At 49.0% G+C, this 22,732-nt stretch overlaps 1 protein-coding gene across 1 annotated transcript; it reads right to left on the bottom strand.

Annotated features, from left to right (window-relative positions):
* Positions 1-10,447: 10,447 nt before the first annotated feature.
* VAX1 (ventral anterior homeobox 1) lies at positions 10,448-16,848 on the bottom strand. Its single transcript, XM_037011680.2, has 3 exons — positions 15,872-16,848; positions 14,558-14,745; positions 10,448-12,683 (listed from the first exon to the last, which is right to left on the bottom strand). The coding sequence occupies exons 1-3, from the start codon at positions 16,110-16,112 to the stop codon at positions 12,108-12,110; spliced, it is 1,005 nt and encodes a 334-aa protein (XP_036867575.1). The 5' UTR covers positions 16,113-16,848; the 3' UTR covers positions 10,448-12,107.
* Positions 16,849-22,732: the final 5,884 nt, after the last annotated feature.

The following is a 22,732-nucleotide window of genomic DNA, read 5'->3' as shown; positions in this document are numbered from 1 at the left end:
TCTAGCCTAGGTTTCCATGGTCTTAGGGAAGCTAGGTCAGCAGCTTTCATTAAATAACTAGAAAATGGAGCATTTCACATTAAATTTCAGTCATTTTTGCTCCATTTGAAAACAGCATTTCTACATTCTAGGGAGGGAGGGAAAGTAAGCTCATTTCATTCTTCAGTAAATCCCAACTATTCTGTTCTTCATGAAGTGCCAAAACTCATCTTGAAAAACTAATAAATGACTCTCCAATACACAAAACACTATTGGAACTAATAAATAAGTTCATCAGAGTTACAGAATGCAAAATCAATATAGAAAAGAAGCAGTTGGGTTCCTAGGTCAACTCCATCCCCAGCCCTGACAGAAGACCACCCTTCTGCCACCTCAACAGAAAGCTAGAGGGTTTTCCTTTTGTCCTCTGGATATAGTGAACCAGAAGGACTCTGAACTGGAAGACACAAGACACAACTAAAGGCAAAAAAGAATAAGTGAAAGTCTACATACTTGCCAGTGAGACTCCTACCCCTCCTTCTATGATTTACCACCAAAAATATCAGCCCATACCCCTTAGTTAGAAGAAGAAAACTTTTCTGTGAAGAATCTGACATAAAAGAAAGGACCTAACTATACTGATATTCAGGGGTCCCTAACAAAACATCCTTACCAGTGGTAAATCTTAATAGTCAACAAGCCCCAGCTATGCACAGAAAGCTTTTATTCAGGTTTTTCTGAAATATTAACAATCTAACAGAATAAAAGAGTTTAGAAAAAATTTCAAGTTATCATTATTATCCTCAGAGAGATAAGAAAAGACAATGTATTCTTAAATAATTAAAAGATATTATATAAGCATTTAGAGCAATGCTGTCCAATAGAACTTTCTGTGATGAAGGAAATTTCTCTATCTGTATTGTCTAATATGATAGCCTTTGGCTACATCTGGCCATTGAGCACTTGAAATGCAGCTAATGTAGCTAAGGAACTGACTTTTAGTTACATTTAATTTTAATTTAAACAGCCACATGTTAATAGTGGATACCATACTGGACAGCACAGACTTAGAAAATTAAACACAGCTCTTAGATATTAAAAACCTAATAGCCAAAATGAAAGTCTTTGTGGTATATTAGAAGATAAAGTTGGCTGGACACTTTCTTAAATGCTTTGTAACATATTAATTCACCTAAGACACCAACTAATCGAATAGGAAAGGATTTTAAAAAATTAGATCAGCCAAGGAGATCTGATATACAGATAGTAAGAATTCCAGGAAAAAGAGGGAAAGAAATTATCAAAGACATAATTCAAGATAACTTCCCAATAAGGAATGAGTTTCAAACTGAAAAGGCCCACTGAGTACCATCACAGTGGATATAAGAAGACCTATCCCAAGTACATTTTTGTGAAGTTTCAGAATAGCAGGACAAAGAAAAGATCCTAAAAACTTCCAGAAAAAAATAATAGTCACATATAAAGGATCACAAATCAGAAGAGCATTGGATTTAACTGCAATACTGGAGGCTAGATGACAATAAAGCAGTATCTTCAAAATTCTGAGGAAAAGCACTCCCAAACTAGAATTCTATTCAGGTAAATAATCATGTAAGTACATGGGTAGAACAGAAGTACTTTCAGACATGCAAACTCTCAAAAAAAAAAAACAGAAAGAAAGAAAAAACATCCAGGTACCATGTCTCACGTAAGTGCTCTATTAAAACAAGAGCATAAATCATCAAAGAGGAAGACACAGAATCCAGGACACAGGGCTTCCAACCAGGAAAGGAAAGTGATCCTTCAAAAGTTACTAAGGGAACAGCTGTGTCACAAGCCTGGAAAGCCAGCAGTCTCCATAAGAACAGGACAGGAACATCAAGACAGATGTCTCCAAAAAGAAGGAGCAGGGAGAATATCTGACACAGATGAGCTAACTGGAAGATACACACTCATAGCAGAGTTTGAAACGAATTAGTGATCAGTACACAGAGAACCAATCAAACAAAATTTAAGAAAACTATTAACTCCAAGGAAAACAAAAGTTATATAAGAAAATAAATGGATTCATAACATATGCAGTCCACAGCTCAACTGTAAATAGGGTTTCTGTTGTCATAATAATGTAAATAAATACTAAATGTTGGTCTACACCACCACCTCAATAATGTTAAGTTAAACAGAGTATTGGAGGAGAGGAGCTTCGAGTGTGTAAAGATCAGTGGGAGGAATTAAGAAGTAAAGGAAAAAATTCAAAAGAATAGAGGGCTTACTGCTTGGGAATGAGGGCTGGGGACTGCGGTTCCATGAAATAAGCCTTCAAAATGTAACTTTTTCTTGCTTTGACAATAAATATTTAATTGTAAAGGTTAATCAATCCAGGAAAGAGAAGAAAAAACTGTGTTTTTGCAGTAACTTCAGGGAATTTATAACAATTTAAAATATACCTACTGCTTGACCCAGTAGTTCCACTTTTAGGAATATCAGTATAGATGTACAAAGGCACAAGAATGTTCTTGGAAATGTGTTTGTAAAGTTAAAAAAAAGGAGGAAGAATACAAATTTCCATCAATAAGCAAATGGTTAAATAAGTTATGATACATCCATACTATGAACTATATACAGTCTTATGAAATAGGAGACCTAAGAGTAGTGACATAACAGGATCTCCAAGATACACTGTTAAAGGAGTCACAAAACAATATGTATACTATGAACCTAGTTATGTTGAGGAAAAAAAAGGACCTTCACAAAATGTATGAGTGTGTGTGTTTCTTTAAATGTATTTAAAAAATGCTGTGGAGACACCAAACTGTTGAAAATGTATCTCCTTCACTCTACCAATTTACAAGGCAGGCTCCCCTTTCCTATCCTGTCATGTACTCCACATCCAATATGTCAGTGAATTGTCCCAAAAAATCGCAGTTCTATAATTCTGCCCAGATGAAACTTAGTCAGAAGTTGATACTATGGGCTAAAGACAAGGTTCAGTTCAAAATGGAAAGTAAGGGGATAATCAACATGTGTTGAATTCATAAGTTGAGTAATTTGCATCTCTATTGAAAAAGTAATATTTGTGTTTTACAGATGAGTATTCTGATATTTGAAAGGGGTTGAGTAATCTAAGCTCACATGGCTAATAAAAAGCAGAGAAAGAATTTGAAGTCCAAGTCTTCTTAGTGTGGCCATATTGTGGGAATATATGTGATGACTGGGAGGCCTATTGCCCAAACCTTCCCTGAAGTCCTTGAAACAGCTCCGTGCTCTACTACAACCTTTCCAGGCTAAGAAAACCTGCTGAGCCCAAACTGGACCATTTCTTACTCAGAACCTAGAGTGATGACCACAAAGTCACTTATATTTGTCTCAGAAAACCTCTCGTATGACTATGACAGATACCACTGATCATCAGTACACTTTTCCACTGAGCTTGGATGAGGTCTCAGAATCTTTTCAACCGAGTACCCCTGGCTGCCACCACCAGTCAATCCAATTTAGCCCCAGAGCAGAAACTCATTTGCCATCTTCCCTTTTGCCTTGGAACAGAGAAGTTCATTGTCTCTGAATAGGGATAGGAAGCTCTGGAAGAGAACCTTAAAGTGAAATACTGCTTCTGTTTACAAAGGAGTGCTGGGGTCCATGTGTTAACTTACCCCTAGCCTCCATCACTTACCCACCTCCCATTCTCCCTACCTAGAACCTAATTCCAGACCTCAAGCCCTAACCTCAAGGTTCACTAACCTTTTCCCCTGTCTGCAGCTCTCTGATGCAGTAACTCAGCTTTCCTCCCATCACCGACTCACCCCAAACCTCCTCTTTGCCTACAGAATAATGATTTTCAGCTTGGTATTCAAGACCTTTCTTGTTCTGGCTACTTTTCCAGCCTCATCTTTCACGGCTGCTCATTGTGTACCCCTAATTTCTTTCACTCCATTTATTTTGACCTCTACTCTCCCACTCCTCCCTGGATGCCCTGGCTAAGGCCTGAAATACCTTCCTGATCATCTCAGAATCCTACATTCCTTCTCTAAGGCTCTCTGCCCGCTCTCAGTCCCCTGTGCTTGCTCTCCAGAGCATCAGCTGGCATCTGGGACAGAAACTTAAACTAGCATTGAGCTCTTCCCTGGAATGGACTAAGTCTCACCCTTGGTGAAATAAACTGGATAACTTACTGGCTGCCTAGCTAACAAAGGGCAGTCTTATCTAACAGATGAGAAGAAAGGAAAAGAAAACCAACTAAAACCGGGGCACTCACATCCCTCACATCCCTGTTCTCTCCGTCCAAGAGGTGGCCCCAGCCGGTGCTGTTTTCCAGAGCCCAGAGCTCTGGCCTGGAGGATGGACAGGCAGCCTCGGGCCCACCTCTCTGTCCTTTCTGGCCAGCCGAGCAGCTGGGATGAGAAGCCCGGCAGAGCAGGCTGGGGTGCTGGAAGGGGCCTCCCGGGGTCGTGGCCGCCCCTGTCGGTGCCCGCTGCCCCATACACCTGGGTCACTGCTGACCCCTCCAGAGCCCGCCCTTCGAGGAAGGCATTTCCAGCGCTTCCCTCGCTCGTGCCGCGCCACGGGCGCCACGGCAGTGCGGGCTCAGCTTAGGGCAGATGCCGGTTGCCAAAGCGGCAAAGCGGGCCCGACTCTCCTTTCCGCCTCACGCGACTGCGTCCCGGGCGGGCGTGGCTGCGGCGGACGGTGTGAGGCGCGGGGTTCTAGCGCTGGGCACGCGAAGCCCAGTCGTCCAGGGAGCGCAGCAGCCTCTGACGGCCGCCGAGCCCTCGGGCCGCACGCTCCGCGCGCGGAGAGGGGCCGCGAGCACCTGCCGGCTCCCGCGGAGGCGCATGCTCCGTGGGCTCCTGGCGCTGGCCTTCCTGCCTCCGTCCAAGGCCTCCGCGGCGCTCACCGCTGCCGCCCCAGCCTTGGAGCCCGCTCAGCCCCAACCCCATTTGGAGCCCAGGCTCCGGATCTAATTCCCTGTCTGGCTCAAGGAACATGATTTCAAGGTTCCACTTGGAGCCGATCTGGAAATCAGTGCCACCACCAGTCACCTCCAATTGATTACTAAGGTCTGTTGATTTTATCTCAGAAAATGCCATGAACCCATCCTCTCTTCTTTTCTGCTGCTAAAGCACCAACTGACACCCACCCATCTCGCCCCACCCCTCCCCTCCACACACACACACACACGCAAAAACATACCTGTCACACTATCTTGTCCCTGTTGGAATGAACTCACCAACTGATGTCTGCCTCAAAATCCTTGAGCTCTTGTTCTCATTATTACCTTCCCTGGGATTCTCCCCCAAACTACCAGAAAGATCTTTCACAATGCAGATCTTCGAAGATTCCATCATCTCCTTGGGAGAACCTTTCAGTGGCTTCCCATCAGCTTGGTAAGTCCCAGTGTCATTAACATGGCATACCAGGTCCTGCCTGCATTCCTACCTCTTCATCCACCACTGTCCTCAGTCATCCTATGCTGTAGCTCCACAGCCCTTGCTCTCCATTTCCATCTTTCAGCATGCTCTTTCCCCTAACATTTGATCCAAGTTGAATTCCCTGAAAAGCAGGGAGACGAGCATGCAGGAGGTTCATTAGGGAGTGCTCCAAGTTCAACAAGAGTGGAAGGGAACGGAAGGAAGCAGCACGGGGCAGGAGGAGAAGTCAAGCTCCCTGGAGTCTCAGCAGCACCTCAAGCAACCATTCAGGGAGTTTGGAAGACGGAATGGCCCTTCAAAACTATCCAAAGTTGGGGTGCAAGGACCAGGCTTATCCCCATGTCTCTCATTTATTGCAAGCACGAGGCATGAACTTGGGTGAGGTGCCTATCTTCAACTGAGGCAATTCCCAAAGGAGACTGACAGCTGAAGGCTATCTACGAAGGCTTTGAAATAATAATGTATCATTTTGGGCTAAAAATGCTCTGCTTACTGATGGCTGTGGTGTCCAGAATAAAGGCAGAGAATAAATTCCAAAGACTGACTCAACCATGCTGCCAAGTCCTTCCTCAGCAAAGGACTCTAGACCAACCCCCTTACTCTATAAATAGGGAAACTGAGGCCAAAGAGAGTCTCAGATCATCAGCTACCACATTACAGTCTTATAATAAATAGCTACTGTTTGAATGTTTATACTAGGTGTGCCAGATGCTTTTCATGCTTTACCTAATTAGCTAATCATGAAAATTCTGTGACGGAGCTGCTCTTATTATCTTCATTTGACATATATGGAAGCAGGTGTGTACAGCAACCCACTGAGTAATTTGTCCAAATTATGCAGCTATTAAGTGGTGACTCTAGGATTTGACAAAGTCACTCTGACTATAGAGCCTGTGATAAGTAGCCACTGAGATGAATCGCTTTTTCTTAGTGCAGCAAACCGTTGTCCTGGGCCTTGTGAGACTCAGGAATGTGGGTGTGCTCTTGTTATTTCTAAGAATGGATACATTGCCACATAAAGTTCGCATGTATTTTCTATTTTTCAGGATAAGAGGATAAGTAAGTGTGCTTCCAGACAGAAAACAAGTTTCCTATCAACTATAAATCAGAGAACGTGGAAGTAATCTTCAGCATCCATGAACATTCCATGCCAGTTTCTCTGGAATGGTGGCCATGCTTCCTTCCATGGCTCTGATGTCTCTCCAACAGAAACTTTCAGTTCGAACAGAGAAAGGTGAGGGCTTTCAGCAAATCTAGAGGTTTCTTCTCCTGCCCTTCCCAAACTCCCAGGTCTGAAGGGGAGCAGCCTGCCCAGCAAAGTGGTCCCAGTTGGATTTATAAAAGATCTTCCCTGATACCTGAGAAACCACCAAAATCTATCCATCTTTCCTCTCCTGCTTCATCAAAATGAAACCTATTCAAGTAAAAAGACCCCAAAATGTAAAGATTTCCCATTGTAGAAATGGTGTTGAATTACAACAGTATGATGTGAAACTCTAAACTGTGTCAGAAAATGTGGATTAATTTGTTAAACAAACATTCATTGTGTTCCCACCAAACAGCAGGCCCTGGGCCAGAAGCTTGAGGTTGCAGTGTTTGGAGAGTTTGCCATTTAGTAGAGTAGTTCTCAAATGTTAGTGTGCATAAGAATCACTTGGGAAACTTGTTAATAACGCACATTCCTGAGCACCACCCTCAGAGTTTCTGATTCCTCAGATGGGGCTGAGGTTTAACAATCTGCATTTCAGTCAGTCCCCAGTGATTCTGAAGCAAGTGGTCTTCGGTTGTATTTTGAGAAGCCCAGACTTGGAATTTAAGTTTTGATACGGTGCTTAACTTAAGTCACTTGAACTCAGGACTGCAGGGGGTTTGGAAGAAATACTTGATTTCTGATTCCTTCAAGAAGCCTTAAAAAGATTTCCTGGAAAGGTTATCTGTGCAACTACAGCACACCAGTATGACACCACTGCTTTTCAAACAGGAGAAAAACATCGTGTCATCATGTGGCCTAAGGAGAGAAGAGTTTCACTGGGACAATTCAAGAAGTGTGTGTGTGTGCAAAGATTCATCAACTGTATATGTAAGCTTGGTGTACTTTACCATATAGACGTTTACTTTCTAGATAGAAAATAAGTTTCAGATCAACTGTAAATCAGAGAATATGGAAGTAACTTCCAGCTTCCATGGCCATTCTATGCCAGTTTCTCTGGAATGATGGTCGTGCTCCTTCCATGGCTCTGATGTTTTTCCAACAGAAGCCTTCCATTCTGTTGGAACTGAAATGAATGTTATACCTCGAGTTTTTTTAATTAAGGGAGTGTAAGGTAAAGAGGGTGAGAGGTTTAAAGATGTCCTAAGGAGGAAGAAGGAGTTGGGAACCAGAAGGAAAGAAAACAGCAAGAAGGGAGAAATTCGGACTTCTTCATGAAGTCACCAAGTAAACCCTCAGCAGCTGGAGGAGAAAGAGGGCTGGAAATTGAAGTTGGCAGATGTGGATGCAAAGAGGCTTAAGAGTGCAGGCACCATGAGCCAGACAATTTGTGGTAGGAAAGAAGGAAGGAAGGGAGGGCAGAGGAGAAAGAAGCAGAAAGAAGAGGGCCCTGGCCCTGAGGGGAGCTTATAGTCCTGTGGCTCTGACTAGCTATGTGGCCTTTAGCAAGTCATTGATGGCACCAAGCTTGTAGGTGGCCATCTAAAATGAGCTGGACCTCTGAAGTGAGGCGTGTAATAGGAATGGTGTGTGAAAGACTACTTATAAACTATAAAGGGCTGTGAAATGCTATGTATTATGAATTATGAATACACTCTGGCTCAGGGCCAGGTGAAATGCAAGTGTTGGTATGAGTGTGTGTCCCAGTTCAGCTGCCCAAGTGACTTCCCACATCTTCCTGACACTTGACCACCAAACTCCTAGGACTTTGGTGAGAGGTTTTCTTTCTTTTTTCTTTGTCTTCTCTGAGCTAACTTGGATGTTGCTTTGTGCAGTCCTGAGCATGAGATTCCTTTCAGTTCTCCCCCGCCCAACACCCCACCCCAGCTGTTTTCCTTGACCTCAGGAGCCCCTTCCACCTTCTCCCAGGCAAGGCCAGCTTTCATCACAGAGGGCACCTGCCTCCTCCTTGGCCCACCAGTGACCAGTTAGAGGCCAGAGGCCTCATCAGAGGCCCCCAGGGACCAAGGCAGCTTGCTCCAGGCCCTTGGAGAAGGACAGGAAACTAGACAGGCAGTAAAATTAAATAGATTGTCTATAAATGTTTTTTAAATTAAGATTGTGATCTTTGTTCTATGCAGAAGAGTCTCTTTAAGAACAATTGCTTTGCCTGAGTGGCAGCCAAAGAGCTCAGCAGCTCTTTACCCAAAGCCAGTGAGGAAAGGGAGGGAAGAGCAGAGAGGAGACTAGGGTAACTGGCTCTTTCCCCTTTTGGGGATAGTAAATCAAAAAGGAAAAAAGGGGATGCTGTTAAGAGATCTGCCTGGTGACTCCCCAGGCTGAGGCTTCTGGGGGAGGGAGGCTGAGCTTGTTGGGCACCTTGGAGCTGGAATTTTGTGTTTTGTTCCATGAAATTATGCCACCTTCTCACTCCCTTCTCCCCCTTGCTGCCCCAGCCAGCAGCTGTGAAACCACAGCCAGAGCCACCTACGTGGACCTTGGGGCCACCAAGACTGAGGAATCCAAAATACACAGAGGGAGGGAGGGAGAGAGAGAGAGAGAGAGAGAGAGAGAGAGAGAGAGAGAGAGAGAGAGAGAGAGAGAGAGAGAGACACTATGGAAGTCTCTAGATAGACAGAAAGGAAGGAGGAGGGAGAGGGTACGGGTAGGGGGAATGAGAGAAGCAGAGACAGAGACAGTCTGGGAAAAAGCGATGAAAGTGGGGAGAGACAAGGGGCCAAGCTGGAGAGCTGCAGGGCAGAGACCTTCAGAGGGTCTTCGAGAGAGAAACGAAGAAGAAAGGGGAAGAGGAGGGTAAGCAGCTTCCAGCAAAAGAAAGAAGGGAACAAGGACAGGGAAGGGAAGAGCCCGGAGGTGGCGAAGCTAAGGGATGTGTAGTGACTTTGAGAAACAAAAGTGGACCGTCTGGGGGCTGTAGTTGTCCCCAGCAAACCGCCAAGCTCTTGGCGAAGGTCCTAAACCCTGGAGCGCAGAAACTCCGCTGTCCAGTCCTGCCGCCGCCGCCTCATTTCAGAAGCCTCAAACTTGTGATTCAGGCACAACACACTCAGACAGGATCAAGGGGCCGGGCTGTGTGGCCCCAAGGGAACTGTGGGTCCCTGCATCCTCCAGGTGTGTGCGCACTACGAAAAGGAGCGGCTGGGCCACTGGGCCTGGGGTGCAGCTGTGCCCGGACCGCACGCCTCCAGAGGGTATGTTCTGGAGCATACTCGCCAGCCCTCCTAGCTCCCCCAGTTTCTGTTTGCATCGAATACATCCATCACCACCGCAGAGGTACTGGGGGGCTGTGCAGGGAAGTTCTGCAGGAATTAGTATCTATGTCATTCTCTTGTTCCTCAAAGTTTCTCTCTGTCGGCGGAGAAACTTGCTCTAAATCGAAAGGAAGGGAAATCTTGCGCTGTGATTGCCCAAATCCAAACGACCGCTGGCATTGAGAAGCACCTGGAAAAGTCTAGAAACTAGGAGCGTTAGGAGGCAGGAACTTTAGAGTGTGCAGAGACGAGTTCCTAAATAAACCAAGAAACACGAAGTGGGAGATCTAGGGGAAGGAACCTGAAGGTCTGACACCAACGAGACAGAGTCGGCGAGTGAGGTAACTCAGTGAAGAGGAACCTACATTGGAGCCAGGCCTCTCTGTCTCTCGAGAAATTCTCCCCAAACCTCACCCCAGGCGCTCAGGATACCAGCTGCAAGGCCCGGCATTGCCGGGGCTGCTACCCTCTGCCCCAGGCGTCCCTGCGCCGACATTCATCATTTGCTTGGTTCTTTCTTCTTTTTCTTCTTTTGTTTTTGTTTTTTTATCCTTCAAATATAAGACAAAAATACACCCATTTATCATCATAGATATATATATTTCACTCTCACCACATAAATACAAAACATCCAAATATCCAAAACATTCAGAACAAAGTTAGTAGCCAGGATTCAGTGACACCTACCCCGTTTGAATCGTTCATTATTTCTTCACTATTTCCTTAAAAAAAAAAAAAAAAAGGAAAAGGAAAGGAGCTTTTGACGTAAATAATTTACAATAAAATTACTATTTTAAAAATGCTCTGCGCTCGCTTCAGGTGGAAGAATACATTCTAGACACTGCGGCACCTCGCCGTCTGGGTCTGTGGTTTTGGTTAAATTGCGGGTGGCGGTGGCTGCGGGGACGACGGTGGTCGCTGAGCCGGTGAGGGCTGAGGCCCTGACTGCGTGGCGGTGCGGGGTTACCGACTTGGGCCCATGGAAAAGAAACCCTGGGGTTTGCTTTGGAAGAGGGTTGCAGAGGTGCGCCTTTCCTATCCACGCAGGCCGCTGATCTGGACACCGAGACGGCCGGCAGAGGAGGCTGGGCCGCCTTGCTGTCCCCAGCTGCGTCCCTGCCTCCCAGTCCGCCAAGAATTGCCCTGAAATCCGGGCGTTTCCTCCCTGCTGGAACGGTTTCTGTGAATCCGGGAGTCGGGGAAAGGATCAAATGGTCACGATTCATTTCCAAACCCAACACTGTGCCCAGAGCCACGCGTCTGGGAGACGCGCCGGCGACCGCAACACCGCCGGGAGGACCCTGTGGGCTCTTTCTCCTGGAGGAGCGTGGGGCTGCCGGCCACCGCCCGGAACAGCCTCGGAGAAAAGGTTTTGAATTTTCTTTCATTAGCGGCGCTGGGTTTTCTTTTGTTTTTCCCTTTTGAATTCTTGTTTAAAGTCGTAACACCCAGAACTTTAATTTTGCATTGCCCTGCGGCTCATTCTTTATCCTGAATTTTCTCAAACCTTCCAAACTCCATTGTTTTGAATATTTAAAAACTGGTTCCACTTCATCTTGTTTTACGTGGTAGCTGTTACTCTGGTTTATTGCTCGTTAGATCAACTTTATTACCACTGTTGCCCACCCTGATGTTTGGTTCATTGTCTGCTGAGCTCGGGATGGTTCTGATTGGAGTTGCTGTAAAGAAGAGACAACCCCGCAGGATTTGTCCAGCCAGCAAGCTGCGCGTGCACCGGCTCTCCCGAGAGGCCCGCAAAGTGGGGCCCAGGGGCTTCCAAAAGCCCTGGTTTTTCTGGCGAGAGGAAGGAACGTCCTTCTTTTTGGGCTAATGAAACCTGCCAGCCTTTTCAGCCCCTGGGGTCTGCGTGAAGCTTTCCTCTTTCAAATATTCATAGTAATCAGTGGCAGCAGCAGCCGATCTAGAGCAGTTGTCCTGTGCTTTGGATTTATAACCAGTCTTTTCCCTCCAGGGCCAGTTATTGGTTGGGACATCAGGTTGGTTAACTCGGGCATTTCCCCCAATTCTTTGGATTCTCCTGCTTTCAGAAGGAAGTTGGGGCAGAGGGTTGACACGGAGGAAGGGCAGGGAAAAAAATAGCCCAAATGAAATATATTGGTAGCAGAGTCTGGTAGGGAAGGAGAACTGTCGGAGACCTCGAGGGAGGCTGGGCGTCGGGACTCCAGCGCAGGAGACTCGGGGCCTAAAGCGCATGAGTCCATAAATATCATCACCACAATAGATACTATAAATATAAATACAGGGAAATACTTAAAATCAGTCCAGCGCTTTTTTCTCGGCCCCTTCTTTATTGTTGGTCCGGGTGTAAGGCTCGAAGGCCGAGGAGCTCAGGTATCGCGCGGAGAGTTCTTGCAAATTCCCGGCCAACGAACCGGCCATTGTCAAAGGGGCGGAGGATAGGCGACTTGCGACCGAGCCAAGCAGTGAGGGCACCGGCAGGCTGAAGAGGCCGTGGCCGGCCGCCGGCGCGCCTGCGTGCAGTCCCCCTGGCCCAGCCGGCCCGGCACCCGGGGCGCCACCCACGGGCGGCGGGTGCGGGGACGCGGCGCCGGCGGGACCTGGGGCGGCGGCAGCCGCTGCTGCCGCTGACCCTGCGGCGGCGCCCGCGCCCAGGGCCGGCAAGCTGGGCCCGCGCAGCGCTGAGCCGAGAGCGCTGGTGGCACAAGGCGGCAGCAGCGCGGGCAGGCCAGGCGGCGACAGTAGGCGGCCCTGCTCCAGCAGCCGCAGCACGCTGCACGTGGCCGCGGTCTCCGAAACCACGGAGCGCAGCTCCGAGTCCTTGCCCTGGTCCTTCTTCTGCTTTGTGCGCCGATTCTGGAACCAGACCTTCACCTGCGCGCCCGTGCGCGGGGGAGGATGGGAGAGACAGGGGAACACGGGCGTCAAAGGGTGCGGGCTCCGGGACCCTTCCCCAACCCCAGCCCTAGCCCCAGGGCAGTCCCACCCCGCAGAGGGAGAGATCCTCGCCTAGGAGTTGCCGAGCGAATCAGGACCACCGTAAGGGGGACACAACTACGCTAGGCTACGAGTCCCCATCCTGGAAGCAGGTCCAAGCTGCCGAGGTTATAAATAACAAAGTACTAAAAATTATCACGACCCTAACTCAAGGAAGACCAAAAGGGGTTACACTACGGGCCGCACTACCCGCAGCCCGACAATGGATCAGCGAGGCTCGAAAGCCCACATTTGCAGAAGAGACTGTGAAGCCTGGAGGATGCTATGTGGGGGGTGGGGAGTGGGAATGGGAAATAGGGGTGAGTGGGAGGAGTGTTGCTCTGCCTTTCTGGACCCAGGTCCCTGGCCCAACGGGCTTGATTTTAGCTCCTGCAGCACTAGCCCTGCTGAAGGCTTCAAGAGGCTGCTTCTTTCTTGTTAGAGTTAGACTTGACCATCAACTAGCAGCAAGCAGGGATAGTGGGTGTGGAAGGAATAATTTGTGCAGGATGGACTTTACAGACCAAACTTTCCCCACCTCCTCTCACTGCCAGCCAGATTGGAGGGTCTGAGTGATACTCTTAATTTATCACTCTGCTGCTTTCTATCATGAACTGTAAAATCATGGGAGGAAGTCAGGAGACTGGGGTGGACTAAATTCTCTCCACCAACTTCCTCTTCTCCCTCTGCTCCTCTCCAGACCTAATGGGTGGCTCAGAATGGAATTTAGTAGCTATAAAGAAAGGTTATGCTGTCTAGACTTTGTAAACTAAGATGAGTAGTAACAGAGAGAATGGGGAAAAGCTACTATGCCAATTCAAACTCAAAAAGAACATCCAGTATGTTCTGTCCTCAGTTCTCAGCTTTCTACCCAGATACCACACCTAAAATGCTCCCCACCTGTTTCATGGTTGGCACAGGGAAAGGGACAGACCCTCAGAAAGTCTGCCTCACATGGGCCAAGTTAGTGCCATGCCCCGGCCAGGCCCAGGGCCTCCCCAGGGCAAAGCTCTCAGACCCTAAATGCCTCTGGGCCCAGAGCCCACATGGCCAGCTCCAGTAACATCTTATGGATTTCATGTAAGGGAAAAGACCTTAAGTACAGTTGGCAGCGCAAGCTCCCAGGGCCTCACATCTGCTTCCCATCCATACCTGACATCATTGGCACAGAAGACAGGGCCTTCTAGGAACCCAAAGTGGGTGTTTAGGTCTGGGACCCACTCAGGGCATGGGAAGCCTTAAGGGGTAGGGCAGGCTGGTACACACAGACAGATCTTGAGAATGTGCACCTTTCTAACCCCTAATTGTCACCCACAGCACTGAAGCAGGGGGCTTTGGCCCGTAGCCCTGGTCTTGCAGAATGGCCCTGGACGTTGTATAAGGCTGGAATCCCTAGAAGGGGTGTGCCCAGAAACCTGGCCAAAATGGGGTGGCCAAAACAGGGGTAAACATCAGTTCCTTGTAAAATAGAGGCAAACATGGAATTCTCAATACTGGGGTCCAAAAATAATCCCAAAAGGACAGGGTTTGGGGCCTTCTGGGCTAGGCCAAGGTGGGCAGAGCATGGACCCTGGAAGATTAGGAGATGTAGGGGGATAGAGATGAGTTATGGAAGGAGAGAGAGCCTTAGGCCTCTCTTCCCCACCCTCCCTATCTTCTCCACATCCTCTGGGAGAGGCTTTCCAGAGCCAAGCTAGTTGATGAGAAAGAGCTGTCTGGGGTGGTGGGAAGAGATGCTGGTGCAGAGTGTGTGCAGCCTGGCCGCCTGGTACCTGGGTCTCGGAGAGGTTGAGCTGTCGGGCGAGCTCGGTCCTCTCGCGGCCCACCACGTATTGGCAGCGCTGGAACTCCATCTCCAACCGGTAGAGCTGCTCCGCGGTGAAGGACGTGCGTGTCCTCTTGGGCCGATCCAGGTCCAGGCCCTTGGGCAGGATGATCTCTCGGATGGACCCCTTGGCATCTGGGGAATGGGAGATGTCAGCCTCCAGAACCCTTCCGTCGCCCTCCACCCCCTGGTTGAAGCTGGCTTTGGGGACACAGTCGCCACCAGCCTGCAGTCCGGAGGTGTCAGGGTGGGGGTGAGGGTGCATCTGGGAAGCGAAGACTGAGAAGCGAGTGGGCTAACTCCACACTGCTGACGGGAAGGGGAACCAGATTTTGCCTTTGCAGAGCTCTCTGAACAGGGGAGGGGGGGGGAAATCAATTCAAAATCTGCTGATGTTCCTTCTGGCCTGGAAGCTGCCCGGTGCGGGTCCTCTGTAGCTTGAGAATCTCAGAATGGACCAGTCCGGGGCCTGCGGGCCCGACCTTTGGTGCGTGAGGACCAGACCACGCTCCAGCGATCCCCACTCCCACCCCGGGGTCCCTGTAGAGCCCCGGCAGCGAAAATAGAGGAGACCGAGTCGGGCCTCCAGACCCCGGCGATCTAATAGCGGGGGCAGTGCCCGGCCGCGGCCCGGCCTCGCCCTTGCTGCAGCCAGAGCCAAGCGCACACAGAGGAACAGAGCGGGGCCGAGCACCAAGGCGGCATCCACGGCCCCGCAACTCAGTATGGCTTCTCCCGGCGGCAGCGGCCAGCCGCGAGCGCGCGCCCGGTCCCTGGGCCCAGCGCGCCAACTGGCCAGGCCGACAGCTCACGATCGGCTGCTGCTCCCCGGCACCCGCGCTCGCCTTGGGTGCGCTCGACCCACAGGGCCCGGGACCCCGCACAGGCAGCCTCCCGGCAGGTCCTCCGGCCCGCAGGGCGCGCGCACATCCTCCGGAGTTCCCTGCTCTTCCCCCGTGTCGGAGGCCGCAGCCTTGAGCCTGGGCCCTCCCGACCAGCCCCGCGGCTCCCCCAGCCGCCCAGCCGGCGGTGCCCCTCGGGGTTTGGAGGGCCGGGACGCCTGGAGAGTGCGCGCCCCGAGTGCGAGTCCCCAGAGGCCGGCCAATCGCGGCAGACAGGGCGGTGGGGTGGGGGCGATAGCAACTTTCTCCTAAGTCCCAGCCTGCACCCCCTCCCCGCCAGCCCGGGTCAAGGCAGCGCGCGGGTCGGGCCCCAGAGTCAGCCCCAAACAACGCGCCCCGCAGCCCTGCCCCGTCCCTACCTCGGACCAGGATCCGGCGGCAGTAATCCGGGTCGGCGGCGGAATTTGCTTTACTTTTGTTGCAGTCTTCCACTGGGCCTGACGCCGAAAAGGCGCCCTGCGGCTCCTTGAGGAAGGCAGCGGGGAGGCTCCCCTCCGCGCCCTTGCTGTCCCGGCTCTCCCTGTGGGCGTTCTTCGACACCCGGGCAGCCTCTGCGTCCGAGTGGCACCGAACGTCCATTTTGTCTGGTTTCCCGAACATAGGAGAGGCAAGAGCAACAACAACAAAAAAAAAAAAAAAAAAAAGAAAAGAAAGAAAGAAAAAAGAGAGGGGGAAAAAAGAGGGGGAAAAGAGGCAGAGGGGGGACAAACCCCCTACAATGCAGCCCCTGCCGCCCAGCCCGAAGAGAGGCAGGCGGCAAGAATGAATGTCCCCGCGGGGAGGCTGCGGCGGCCGCGGGCGGGTCAGAGGCGACCGGCGAGTGGCGCGCTCGCGGAGAGGCAGAGGGTCTGGTCCAGGATCCCGGTGGAGGAGCGGCGAGGCCACCTCGTCAGCACCCGCGTCCTCTGAGCACGTCCAGTGTCCCCAGCCAGGCGATCAGGTAGCGAGCAGCGCAACTCCAAAATGCTGCGGCTCCCGCCTGTTACTGAGACGCGAGTTGTAGTTGTCCGACACCCGGGGGGACGCACACTCGCTGTTGCAATTGATTACGGGTAATTTCGCAGCCCCCACGTTTCGGTTACCTCATGAATACACTAAATTGTTTGGATAATATATCAGATCGTAATGGATGGTTTCTGTCCTTGTCCCCAATCAAGTAGGGGTTTAGCCAGTGAATAAACGGAAATGATTGGTCTTGCTTTCAGGAAACACACAATCAAAGACCACACTTCCATAAAAACTTTTGACAAGATTCATCCTGAATTGTTAGTACCATTAGCAGGCATTAGTAACTTTCCCTTTGCCTTGACCCTCCTGCTCACATACTGGCTGGAGGGGTTTTCTCCACACTCGACAGACAGAGCTGAATGGGGGTGGAGGGGGAATGAGGGTAGAGGGGGGACACACACACACACAAAAAAAACACCCTGCAGCGGAAGAAAGCAGTAGCCTCTAGGGGGAAAAAAAGAAGGGAGGGAAGAGAAAAGTTTTCCCAAAAAGTATCTCCCCCACACTCTAAAAAGCCAAGCCTTCTTCCCAAACAAGTCCTTCTGAACACACCTCGACGCTGACAGCCATCTTAAACTGCCGCCTCTCTTCATTTAGTTCCAGTTGGATTTTTTCATGCCTGCACCTCCAGCAGCCCTGAGGCAGCCCATTCAAAGGGCAGCTTTGTACTCAGAGTCCAGAAGGAGAGAGAGGGGGGAGAGGGAGAGCCGAGAAAATCTCAACTGTGAGATCTGCTTCAAAAAAAAAAAAAAGTTTTCCCCTAGCTATTTCATTGTCTCTGCTACAATATCTTTGAGAAAAGCAACAGCCAGTAATCCAATAAGAGCATTGATTAGGCTACAATGATTCAATTCAAGCGCATGGCCTTGTGCAAGGAGCATGCTCCAGCCCTTCTCGTCACCTTGCCGGGGCAGAAGCCCTCTCCACGCCGCTCTCCCCATTCATTCCTTTATGGGAAATGCGGAGCAAAAGGAGTGAAAGATGGCAATTATCTAATTGGACTATTAACAAACAGTCCTCTGAGTGCGGCGGTCTGGCGTGGCTCCTGGGCGGGGGAAGGGCCGTGTTCCCTGCCCTCATTCACAAAGAGTGCAGGGGCTGGGGAGGAAAGGGTTTTTTTTTTTTAAAGGGAGTTGGGGGAGATGAGAGAGGTGGGAGGTTTGGCTGAGAATTTTTCCACACAATTCCAAGAATGGGGGCGGAGGCGGGAGGGGAAGAGGAGGGGCTGCGGCGGGGGTCGCGGCGAACGGGTAGGACGGAGAGAGGGAGAGAGGCAGCGGAGGGGTGGGGGCGAGTGTGTGCGGTGGGCTCCGAGGGGCCCCCGCTTGCGGCGCAGAGCGCTCCGCCCGCCCCAAGCCCCTCCGCCGCCGCCCCAGCCCTGGCCGCCTCGCGCGACCCCGTCGAACCTGCCGGGACCGGAGGGCCCCCACCCCCACCCCGGAGACCCCCAGAAGAACCCCCTCTCAGTGCGGTTCCGGAGGGCGACTCTGGCCCTGGAGGCAGATTTTGGGGTTTTACTTAATTTCCGTGTGTGTGTGTGTGTGTGATTGTCCTGACTGCTGTCTGCAGGGCGGTGAGTTTCCCGTGTCCCTGGCAAACGGGTGGCTTTCCTCGTTCTGGCCCACGGGTGGAGGGCACATTTGATTGCCCTTCTCCCGGATGGCGCGGTGGGGGCGGGTGCAGTGGAGAGGGAGAAGGGTCCTCGAGGCCACCCTGTTCTGGGGATGTAGAGTGGGATTTAAACAAAATCCAGCCGACTCTCTCGCCAGTTGCTTCCTGCAGCTCTCAAACGCCCAGGCTGGCGCCTGAGGACCCGCCGCCCGGTCTTGGCTCCCATTCCGCTGCAGCCGGTGCGGATCCCTGAGCCAGGCAGCGTGTGGGGCCCTAGGTTCCCCGTAGTGCTTGGCCCTGGGGCCGCCGCGGGTCCCAAATCCCGGTCCACCGGCTCTTTCCTGCCACCTGACAGTGTGAGGGTCATACTCTTGGACAGCTGGCCCTAGTTGGGCCCTTGCCCCAACCGTTCTGCGTACCCAGCTCAGGAGGATTTGGAGTCCCTTCACCCCCTCAGGAGACCTGCGGGTCGCAGAGATTCCCAGACCTCAGCCCTGGCCAGAATGGGGCCACCTCGGAGTGGCTCTTGGTCCCTGGCCTCACCCACCTCCTCAAAGCTCCTGCTGACACCTGTGGCACTGGGTCAAAGACCCAGAGGAAAGTTTCTAAAAACTGCTCAACCCATGACCTCTTTTTTTTAAGTGAGAAGGGGAACTGGCCAGGGAGGAAATTGCTGCCCTTAGAAAGGACTCACATGTGGGCAGTAGAGGCCCCAGGTTGTCAGGGGCCTGAAAATCCCTGGCACCACAGGATATGCCCAGCTGTGGACAAATCCCTAAGACCGATTTGAATTTGGGCCTCAGAGATGCTTGCCTCTCCCCTATCTTGTAGAGGAGTAACTGATACATTTTGTTGTAAGTGAGCAGTCACTTACTGGGCACATACTCATTTAATTTTCTTCCCAGGTTTGTTGATGAAAAAACAGGGGCTCAGGGAGGTTCAATAACTTGCCCAAGTCAGAGTCAGCAACTGCAGAATATGAACTCAGTTCTGCCTGATTTCAAATCCTAGTCATCCTCTTCTTTAGCAGCCCTATAGGACTCTGCCCCTTTTTGGTTCAAAACCTATCCCTGCTTCAACTTTTTAGAATCTCCAGGTCATCAGGATGTGTGTCAGAGATACAAAGTAATGACCTCGACGATAATGCCAGGAATCCTGATTATTAGGCATCAGTTTTCATGACTTTTATCCAAACAACACTAAATACAAATGGAAATATGAAATTCTTGTTTCTGATCATGCTATTTATTTCTAGCCATGAGCATTTCCTAGGAGTCCATCACCCTCTGGTATTAAGCTGTCCTGGGCTAAGTAAAATGCAGTTTTCTGGATCCAAACCTACTGAATGAATGTCTGAGAGCATGCATTTCTAGCCGCCGCCCCAGGGGATCATTCCGCAAGTTGAAGTTGAAGACCTTACCTTTTGAAAGCTGGATAAAGTTGGGGGAATCTGCCAACCTTACTGAGGGACCTTTTCTTCCCCACTTACTGGAAATGCAAATACTTATTGGAGAAGGGGGGAAAAGAAGCGATGTTATAGGAAAACACCTAATTTAATCAAACAGCCATTTAACAAGAGCCTGGAGGTATCAAGACCTGGGGCAGGACAAAGGTGGGTGCTAAAGCGTACAGGACTCCTCTCCACAGCTTCAAGGACAAACCTTCACTAAGGGAACTCATTGGCCCTAGTCATGGCTCAAGGTTAGCAGCACAAGCTGTGTTGGAGACCAATGTCCCTCTATGTTCCAAGCCCTTGAAATAACCAAATTCAATAAAGAAACCACCACCCCATAACCTGGCTTTGGTTTTGCTTTTTGTTATGCATAGTACTGTGTGTGTGTGTGTGTGTGTGTGTGTGTGTGTGTGTGTGTGTGTGCGCGCGCGTGTGTGTGTGTGTGTGTGTGTGTGTGTGTGACTGGATTAAAATTCTATGGGCATCCATCCAGAAAAACCATGACAGGTTTCTGAGGGCACAGTGGAGGACGAAAGCCCTGGGATAGAAATTTCAGAAAAACAGCTGCTGCTCCCAGAAAAACTAAAGCTGTGTGTCCACTGGCAAAGAAAGGAAGGAGCTCAGTCAATTATTTGGATAATCTGAGACAAGCCTGTACTACACAACATGTTTGGACACAGGGCTGCTCTAGGTAAAAGTGTTTTATTCCCTTGGCTACATTTGCCTCCCTCCCCAGTACCCTTCCTGCCCCCATATCACTATGTGCAGGTGCACACAGACCCAGAATAGAACTGTAGAGCTGGAAGGTTTTATAGAGACCATCTATTCTATAACCTTCATTTGACTTGTCAGATGAGGAAAATGAGCCTAGAAAGACAAAGCAACTTGTTAAGGATTAAACAACTAGTTAGTGGGGGATTCTGTGCTACAATCTTGGTCTCCTGACTTAAAGCTACATCCCCACCATCACCCAGTCTTCCCAGAACCTGAACAAGATGAATTCTCTCTTGGGGATTGGGTAAAATTACACCATAGAAATTAACTTAATCACAATCAAGAGTGTTAGGGGTGTTTTTCATATTCCCTGCCTGTGCCCTGTCACTGCAACAGAAATCTGGATCAGAGATAGTACACGATGCTTTCCTTTTCCATCATCATTTTTATTTCAGAAAGATGTAGGAGGGGAAAACATGCCAGCAGAAAATTTGAGATCCTCTTAGATTATGAATGGTTTGGGGACAGCATAACTTAATTACCTGAGACATCATTTTGAAAAGAACTGCATCAGAAAAGATGATACAACCAGAAATTAAGTTTCTGTAACAATGAATCAGGACACCTTTTAATAATGACTAACTAAAAACAAGAATATCTAACCTTTATATAAAGATTTTCAACCCAATCAAGTTGCATATGGTGATGGGTTCAATCTCATCTAATTGTTGTTATCTCCATTTTATAGGAGGTAGTCTGGGCACTAGAGAAGCAAGTGAATTAGAACTGATACTGAATATTCAAGATGAAAAATAGTCATGCATCAAGACATTTCCTTCCCATTAGCTAAAGATAGAGTATTAGCCAATGTGCACAGAGCTAAATTCTGAATTAATGTGACTTCATTTCAAGCAAACAATCCCATTGGGCTCCATTTCAAATTTGTATTTTGTACCTGGAAGCCAAGTTCCTTCAATTACTTTGTGTATTTTGTACATAAAAGCAAAATACAATTTTTGATTTGGAAGGGACCTTGGAGTGATATAATAAACAAACAGGGTTTTGGGGTCAGCCTGGCTTCTGCTTCCTACATTGCTATCCCAGCCCCACGATTTACTAGGCGTATGACTTTAGGCTGATTGCTTTTTTGGTGACTTAGTAGCCTATCTGCAGAATGAGGTTAGGCCTAGTACCCACAAGGTTATTATGTAATATACACAAAGTGCTTAGAACATTGTTGACATATAATGAACACAATCAATAAATATCTACTATTGGTATCTTTCTTTGAGCATCTTTGAGCTATCCCAGCACTGTATTAGATAGGAATCAAAAATAGCAAGAAGGAAGGGACAGCCAGGTAACTGAAAGGTCCATATAGTAGATGGCAAATCTGATTGGCTTCATACTGATTCAATACAGTATAACAGTAATAAATAGTATTTATTAAGGACTTACTGGCTGCTATTATCTCATTTAATTCTTATAACAGCCCTTTAATAAAAGAAAAATTATGTATACCCATTGTGTTGGATTAAAAATGGCCATAAATTCTTTGCCATTCCTCCCTTCAAGAAGTGAAGTCTATTTCCACTTGATATATTTGGCTGGCTTCATGACATTCTTAGATCAGTTTGCCATCATACAAATAGCAGAAGTGACACTGTGCCAGTTCTGGGGCTAGGTGACCTCTATTCCTGCTCTCTTAGAATTTAGCTGCCATGCCTTAAGAAAGCCAGTTTTCTCTACTAGAGGAAAAGAGGCCATATAGAAAATTGGGTTGCCCCAGCTGATAGCACCAACTTCCAGTTCTGGGAGTAAGGCCATCTTGAATGTTCCAGCCAGGCTGAATTGGCAGCTAAATGCAACCTTATAAGGGATTCCCAACAATACCATGTGAGGCAGGTATAAGCTATCCATGTTGAACCCTGTACAAACAGATTCTTTAAAACATATACGGTTGTTGTTGTTTTAAGCTACTAAGCTTTGCATGTTTGTTATGCAGCAATGGTAACTGAAATACCCATATTATGGATGAGAAAGTGAGGACCAGTGAGGCTAAACAACTTGTCCATGATTTCACAGCTAGGAAGTGGTACAGCCTGGATTCAAACCAAGGACCATCTCATACCCAACCAAGTCCATGATCTTGACCAATGAGCTATATAGTGCCTCTTACGGAATTAACCGAATTTTAAAGAATAATTGATGTTTGTTTTTGTCCTTTCTCTATTTCAGGCATTACACAGTATAGGCTGGGCTGATAAGAGACATAGCATGTTACTCTTCAGACCACACAGAATAAAAGTGTTAGAACTGGAAATGGGATAAAGGTGGCCTTTGCCAAGATCTTCATTACTTCTTCAAAATCAAATGAGACCACTTCCCTGGAAGGTGAGTACAGAACCCTGAGTTTCTTTCTTTAAAAAAAAAA

This window comes from Manis javanica, chromosome 7 (genome assembly GCF_040802235.1).
Source record: "Manis javanica isolate MJ-LG chromosome 7, MJ_LKY, whole genome shotgun sequence".
In the NCBI taxonomy this organism is placed as follows: domain Eukaryota; kingdom Metazoa; phylum Chordata; class Mammalia; order Pholidota; family Manidae; genus Manis; species Manis javanica.
The sequence above is the reverse complement of the archived record's forward strand: the minus strand, read 5'-3'. Positions and strand labels throughout refer to the sequence as shown.